Raw genomic sequence first — 8,027 nt, 5'->3', positions numbered from 1 at the left:
TTTTAGAAACAGAAAATGAAAATAGAACGGTTTTAAAGTTTGTTGTTTCTGAATTTTAAAATGATAGTCAAATAACCACTTTTTTTTTTTTTTTTTTTTTTTTTAATGTCCTTTTCTGAAAGGAAAATACAATGACCATACAGCCCTGTCTCCACATGGTCTCTAAGCTTCTCTTATCAATGTTTTTGCTAAAGACAAACCACGAGGATCTAACACACGGCCATGCTCTAACCAAGTAAGGTGACTAAAAGACACATAGGTAACCAAAGAAGATAGGACAGGACGTCTAGTGCCTTAGACCCTGGTGGCAGGAGGAGACCTCTGATGAAGACTCCTAGGACGAACAGGAAGAGATGGAGGACTGCACAGTAGACAGCCTGAAAGCAATTTACAGAAGAGGACCAGGCGGCATACAGATCGAAGGATGAGAGTGAGTGATTTTGACAGCACGGGAAAGCCGGGGAGGAAATGGAGAGGCAGGAATAGCCCGCATTGACCATACAGGAAGGGAAACAGAACGTGAGGGCACAGATCTTCCTCTTTGAACGTTTGCCTCATTGAGCCCGTGCACTTACCGGTGGAGCGAACTAAAGGGATGTGTGATGTTATGAGAATCCAAAGCAGGTGTCACAAGAACCAGTGTTTCCTCTCGTGCCATCATCAGCGTATGCACAGTCAGCAACGCTATCTTTAAACCTCACTCATTCACAGCTGTGGAGTTTCCATCTCAGTCAGCCGATCATGTCATTGGTGTCAAACTTTCGATATGTCCTCATCTATGACCTGTTCACAGCCAGCGTTCAGGTCAAGCTCATCAGGTGTATTCGAAACACAACCTTACCCTGAATCACCAAAGACTGTCAGATTTCTCTCATTGTGCATTGTGTTATTAAAGAAAATCTTAATTGTTGATTTAAATAGATTCATGCACCATTGTCACAGGATTTAGTGAAGTGTTGAGTCTTTCTGTGATAGATAGATAGATAGATAGATAGATAGATAGATAGATAGATAGATAGATAGATAGATAGATAGATAGATAGATAGATAGATAGATTACTTTGAAGCTTCTGCAAGTTTAATTTAAGAGGACCCATCGACCACTGCAGCGTTTATCATAAGTTGAAACTTTCACGGCCTTAGACCTACAGAAAAACTACTCAGGCCGTGTAAATCCGGCCCTTACGGGAGCTCGCGTTCACCAAAGGTCGCTAAAACAAACCGAATAAACAATGAGAACTCGAAAACTGGATAGAAATAGCGATCGACTCGATGACGCACCAGATGGTTTGATCGCCAGCTGTTTCACGGGGTAATGAGACATGTGGAGTGAACCACACACTGAGTCAGGCCTAACTTTGGGATTTTTGTTGTTACAAATATGAACAAGGGTTTCATATGTCTGAAAAACACACATCAGAACCCAGAAGTTTAAGTTTCACTTTGTGCAATTGCAAAACCGATGGTATTCCCGTTAGCTCAGTTATGCCGGGCAAAGCAAATATTCCCCAACTTGCTAATATCAGCATGCTCAAATTTTACTTAGATGGTAGTCTGGTCATATCATATTTTTGGCATGGGATGGGCATTTAATGTGCACTTTTTTTTCTTTTTTTTTTAACATGTACAGATCCGCTAGGTTTATCCACAGTCATACAGGAAAATGGAAAATAGGGTAACAACGAGCTGTGACTTATAAGTGAATAAATGGCATCAAATACCAAAGACCAAAACATCTTTCCCCAATCAGTACACACAAAAATAAAACAGAAGTACTTTGATCAACCCGAGGACATTTTAATATTATTTCAGCACGCTAGACACAATAGAATACATATTTATGCAGATTTGTTACATGTTTCTGCTTCGATTTTGCACAAATAAAATATTTAGAGGAATGATTTATGCAGTTTTATTAGGTCTGCATGTCTCACTTGTTTTTATTATTTCCTGACAAAACAAAGTAAGATTTTTTTTTTACATCACATGGGTAAAGGACAAGAGTGAATCCAAATGCCATCTCAGTATTCTGCTACTCCCGTGCTATCTGAAATTAAACTTTGGTGTGAATGTGTACGTGCAGCTGCTTGAAAACTATTTAACACTGGTTTTAAACAACGGAGGATTTATGCATAATAACAGTTGCTCTTCCTAAGGGCCACCACGAGAGGTCAGTATTGGTCTTAGATTTATCACCATTCTCAGATTTTTTTCAATGAAGCTGCTATTTTACTTGCGTCCGATAGCCAGACTTTAGTGGGTTTACAAGAACATAATCTTTTACGCTTTGATGCAAACTCGCATTCAATTATTATTTTGGGCTTTGTTTCACGGATCTTGAGTGTAGCGGCACCATTGCACCAATAAATTACCGTATGGACAAGATTCATATTAACCAGAGCCGGCTTCTTCATAGTGGACTTATTTACATAGTAAACACGTATAAATCTATGAGTAAGACTGTGACAACAGTGACAACAAGACATTTTGAGTTGGATGGATCTTCCCTCAGATAAACTCTGAGCTGTTAAAACACACCTTTAAGTGGGACATACAGTATATACATTGCTTCTGGAGCTGTCCAGGGATGGCAAAATTCTGGTCATGTGTATCTAAGGAAGTGACAGCAATGTTTAAACACAGGATATGTAAAGATCTGGGCCAGTTTCTATTGGGGCAGTCACCTTTGAATAGAGTTATAAATGCGAATAGATTGACATTACTCAATAAACTCTTAGTTTTGGCCGGAAAATGTATATTATTTAATTGGATGAGTGAGAAACCTCCCACTGTAACTTAGTGGTTAAAAAGAAGACATGTTTAGTGAGGGTCGAATTAAAGGAAATGATGACACTTTTATGGACATGTGAAGCCTTTTAGAGGGGACATACTAGCTTATGAGCTGGTAGCTGGTATCTATTTATGCCTTTAAATTGAGCTGAGATTGGATATCTTTGTATGATCATCTTCTGCAGGTGCTGGAAGATGATCAGTGGATGTAGAGGGACATTATGATCAGTTCTCACGTAAACCAATGTAGTTTAGTAGTTTATTTTCATGATAAATTAGCAAGAAACTGAAAAAAATACATTCCATTTCATTCATTGCACGTTAAACATACATAAATATACTGTGCAAATACATATATACTTCTACTACAACTTTTATATGGTGACCTCCATAAAATCAAGCAGAGAAACTGGATCTTCCAGTAATGAAAGTGGCTACAGCCACTGAGGTAATATAGTGTATAAAGAGTCAGAAAAATGTTGCTTCTTCTCTTGTTCGTAGATTGTGGTTGTACATGTTCACGTCTATAAGTTTCAGCACTCCCCTCTGATGGACGCAAGACTCAGCTCCATTTTCCATATGAAACTTGTCAATAGTGTCTGGGGATGCCTCTTAAGAGGCAAATTTTTATTTCGTTCCAGTCTTTGCTCCTTCTCTCCTCTTGGGAAGTTTACACTACTGTGCTTTTGTGTTCTCTTCCTCCAAAAAGGTCAGGCAGGTGGAGAGGCCTCGTCAAGAATACGATGAAAAGCTGACGGAGATCCTCGAGGTTGATCAGTCTTATAAACCAGCAAATCCTCCTCATGATGAACTTTAACCTGGTCGTCATACTCCAGGATGAGGTCACTGCTTGCTATCCGGAGTGCAACGCCTTTGCAAATGAACGTGATCCGGACATTTGGTTCGACTAGTGCAGGCACACTGAAGCCCCGACCCCGGAGTCGCCTGGAATAACAGATGCAGTATATATTAAAGTCTTGACACATCACTTGTTGATTTTATACGTTAGAAGCACTTAAACTGAAAAAAAAAAATGGTACCTGAGTTTTGAGGACATGCAGCTCGAAGTGAACCTTTCTAAACTTCTTCTCTAGTTCCAGATACTTCTCCTTGAGCTTCTCCCTGTCCCTGCGCTCTTTCAGAAAGTCTTCCTTATAGACTTCAGCCTGGATGGAAAAGGAAACGCGATGTTAGGAAAAACATGGAAATCTGTCTTCAAATATGTTCTGGATTTGTGTTTCAAGTCCAGATGCAACTTGTATACGAGACATTTGCCTAGACATAGCAGAGGAGATCGATTAGATCCTCTTGTCAAATGTGAATTAGCTTAGCTTAGCATAACGACTGGAAACGCAGAGAGACAACTAGCATGGCTAGCATAGCTTCAGGACTGCTAACCTCCACTGGTTACACATAAAACCATATTGTGCCGCTTTTATTTCTTAGGACAGATCCTGGCTAGCAGTTCCCATCTGTTTTTTATTTATGTGGGATATTTTTGGGGGGGAAAAATACGAGTGTTACTTGTGATCATGTGAAACGTTCTCTCATAAACTCTGATGCTAAGGCTGCAGATGCTGCAATACTTCCGAGGAGGCTTTTGCCCAATTGCGTTTTCCCTCAACCAATGCAACAACCAGCCAGTCAGTTACCACTCAAGACATTTCTGTCCAAAGCAGGAGCACAGAGGACGCGAACTAGCCACGAACATGTCAAAGAGGAAAAGCGCGAATGTGGTTTGTTTAAAATAAACGTAATTTAAAAAGGGAGTTGTGCCAAATGTTAATGTAATATCTTTTTTTTTTGCGGATTTCCTGCACCTACAATGAAACGAGATGAAATGAATCTGATGATTATTTATTTTGACATCCAACAGTTCCGAACTGAAAAATTGCAGCCATCTAGTGGTTGGTGTTGGTATTGCTGCCCGACCTAGTTAAATAAAGAATATGTCAAAGCTTACCTGATGTTTCCAGATATCCTGTAGTTTTTCAGAGTGGGACTGGGAAGGTTGAAGTGCCTCAACTAAGGCCTGAACAAACATACAGAAGATACTTCTTTAGTTCCAGACTTGTATGAGGGAAAGCGTTTTTAAGAAAAGACAAACAAGTGTCAAACAATCTGACACTGACACATCAGCTTTGTTTTTTAAAGATCTGGACGACTGACAATCTTTTCAGGCGCTCCGTGAAGCCTCACCTTGTTCAGCCGTCGGATCTCCTCGTGCTGATGCTGCCCCCTGAGGGTCAGGGTGTTGTTCTGCACTCGCAGCTCTCTCACTTCCTTCTCTGCTTTGAGTAACTCACTGCTGACTTCTCCTGACTTCTCCTGTGGGAACCAAAAAAAAGGAAACCGGTCACGCTTGGATATCAAATAACCGAAACCAAATTTCATCGAGAACGACATTTACCTGCGTGTTTTCTTTATATTTGACCGTCTTAACTTTTCTATTTAATGTGACTTCTTTCTCACACGTCTCCTCCGTGCTGTGATCGCACTGCTGTACTTCTTTTGAAAACCTCAGCTGGGGAAAGGATGCAATTCAGACAACGTTAAAATGATTAAACGGGCGAGAGCTGAACAATAAAAAGATTTAGACTTTTAGAGCGTCTTACCTTTTCTTTGTAGTACTGCACCATGGTTCGGTACTCTCTTGCCCATTTCTCATTAATAGAAAGAAGCTGAGTGAAACAGAAACCGCACAGTATAAGTAATAATAGTGTTTCGGGATGAATATACATAATGTTGTGTTGTGCGTGTGCTCACCTCTTTTCTCTGCTCCTTTAAGATGAGCATCTGTTCCATCATCTTGCTATCACTGATGGAAAAAGACCCTTCTGACTAAAAAACAAAAAGAGGAAGTACTCAAATGAGGCATGAAGAATATCCATTAGCAGCCAAACACTGAAATGTGACTCTAAGGGGCAGATTGTGCAACACGTCTGCATCCACCGACTTCCTTTTACACATTTCTGGAAGTTTTGCTTTGCATGCGTTTCCAGTAAGAACATTTCTTTGTGGTGTGGGAATCAGACAGCGTGAGAACGTTAAATTTACCTCTTCGAGCTGGGGAGGAAACTCTGCAGTTGGATTAAGTCGACCTTTGACCGAGCGAACCGGCAGGCAAACCTCATACCTGGAAACCAAGGATTTGCATGAGATCCGATTCGATCACTTCTAGTAGCGTATGGTGCGCATGGTTTGACGTGACTCACCTGTCTATGTTTGGCAGACATGGATATAGTCTGTGGGCTGGTTTGTCGTCTGTGTGGACTGGTTTGCTGGACTGTGCCCTCTCCACTTGCGGACTGCCCATTGAGTTTAAATGCAGGGACTGTCAACACACAGAGAAGGACACATGTCAGAATAATAAAACAGACTTTTTTTTTTAACCTGATCTTAGTCAGTTTACAACTCTAATAAAAACAAAACGGATCCGGGACACCTTTTCTAATCGAATCTCAAATTTTTGGTCTTGTGTTTGGATTTTTTTTGCTGAAGTGGGAGCTTCCACTTCTTTTAAATTTAGCAGACGGCGGGGAGGTTTCAGACGCCCATTGCGGGATATCCCACTTCATCCACATGAGCTTCTTCTCACCACCCTGTTTTTAAAATGTTTACGTTTTGTTCAGTGCAAGTTATGTTTCACCTGAAACTTGGTCACAAGTGAACCAGAGACTGACACCAAAATGAACAACCTTTTTACCAACGTAAACATCTTATACAAACCCAAAACAATCATAAAAATGAATAAGACTTATAAAATAACCATTTCTACCATGTGTGCTAAGAAACTATCTGTGTCTATATATATATTTATATTTGTTAGACAATTGTATGTGCATTAATCATTAAAGATATATATTTTTATATTTATAATATACAAATAATTTGTCAAAAACCCATTCGGTTTTCGTGTAGGGATGGCATATTTTATATATATACTGGCCCAGACAGTTTTGTCCTTAGTGGGGAACAATGAATTCATTTTCAACTCATTTAATGGATTTTATTTTTAAGTGTAACCAAAAAAACAATGGACCAGAGGCAGGTTAGCTGTTTCCAGGATCTATGCTTAGTTAATCTAACAGTCCGTGCAACTAGACTTAAAATTCTCTATTAATTTTTCATCAAAGACATTTCTGGAGACTAGCATCATTTATGATTTTATATAGTTTCTCCAATGTAACCCACAAATAAAGGCATGAAACAACAGAAATATAAACAGGGTTCACAATATAGTGATGAAATATGACTTGAACAATCAATAAAATAGAAATTGTGTCTCAATGTCAATTTGATTATTGATTAAGCAAAAATATACACTTGGTCAACCTGAAAAAAAAGTTTAATTTAGTGATTCATTATTGTTATAATTATTATTGTTATTACCATTATTATTACTATTACTACTTTTATTATGATTAATAATGAAAATACTAATTATAATAATAATATGCATAGCTGATTACATAATGGAGATGCGCTGATGTAAAGTTTTCTGGAAATGGAATAAAGCGGCAGCTGATTCAAACCCACAGAAATGTGAACGAGCCCCACGCAGTCACGTGATTAACCTACCTTCTCAAGCGGCACGTTCTAGGTTTATATCTTTATACTTATCATTTCAAAATTCTATCAAACTAGTTGTGTATTTTTTATTTTTTATTTTTTTTGTCTTCGCCATGTGCGTGCCACGCACTGTTAAATAACTTTTAAGTGACCGAAAACAAACTCACCATGCTGCGACTGTGCCTCGTCCTTCGACTGCGCAGGTGCCACCGGAGCTTTGATTTGACGCAGTTGATTCGCTGCGCACGTTCGTTTTATACGAAGGACCCCCCCCTCTTGACGTAGTAAAACCAGAACCGACCAATCAGCGGCCGGGGTTCCCTCTGTCTCGGGGGCTGAAGGAAAGGAAAGTACGAGCGGTTGATCAACACCTCTGGCGGTAACTGAGCCATGAGTTTATGGTATGAATGGATGACTAAGAGAAAGAAACCTGCCGCCACGCTGCAAGAAATTACACGATGCACTCGAATGTTATTGTTCTCTTTTATGTTTGTTCCCTGTTTCCCAGTTTAATCATTTAATTGACTTTATATAAACATTTAGTAGGGAAACTCGTATTGCATCTGTAGTTATTGATAAAATAAATAAATAAATAAAAATTCAGTACATAAAAAAAATCATAAGCATCTTAAAAAGCCCCCCCCCCCAAAAAAAAAAAAATCTTT

At 39.2% G+C, this 8,027-nt stretch overlaps 1 protein-coding gene across 1 annotated transcript; it reads right to left on the bottom strand.

Moving 5' to 3' along the window:
* Window positions 1-3,035: 3,035 nt before the first annotated feature.
* Window positions 3,036-7,583, bottom strand: LOC124995757 (TNFAIP3-interacting protein 1-like). Its single transcript, XM_047568410.1, has 10 exons — window positions 7,530-7,583; window positions 6,006-6,124; window positions 5,848-5,926; window positions 5,557-5,631; window positions 5,406-5,471; window positions 5,201-5,314; window positions 4,990-5,118; window positions 4,754-4,822; window positions 3,831-3,956; window positions 3,036-3,735 (listed from the first exon to the last, which is right to left on the bottom strand). The coding sequence occupies exons 1-10, from the start codon at window positions 7,530-7,532 to the stop codon at window positions 3,634-3,636; spliced, it is 882 nt and encodes a 293-aa protein (XP_047424366.1). The 5' UTR covers window positions 7,533-7,583; the 3' UTR covers window positions 3,036-3,633.
* Between the last annotated feature and the right edge of the window lie 444 nt (window positions 7,584-8,027).

This window comes from Mugil cephalus, chromosome 18 (assembly GCF_022458985.1).
Source record: "Mugil cephalus isolate CIBA_MC_2020 chromosome 18, CIBA_Mcephalus_1.1, whole genome shotgun sequence".
Classification (NCBI taxonomy): Eukaryota; Metazoa; Chordata; class Actinopteri; order Mugiliformes; family Mugilidae; genus Mugil; species Mugil cephalus.
This window is presented reverse-complemented; position numbering and strand designations above follow the sequence as displayed.

Excerpts from the sequence above, each read along its gene's own strand:
- LOC124995757 (XM_047568410.1), bottom strand. Across the intron at positions 5,472-5,556 it reads TAAAGGAGCAGAGAAAAGAG|CTTCTTTCTATTAATGAGAA; the intron begins GTGAGCACACGC and ends TGTTTCACTCAG. Across the intron at positions 5,315-5,405 it reads TGCAGTACTACAAAGAAAAG|CTGAGGTTTTCAAAAGAAGT; the intron begins GTAAGACGCTCT and ends TCCTTTCCCCAG.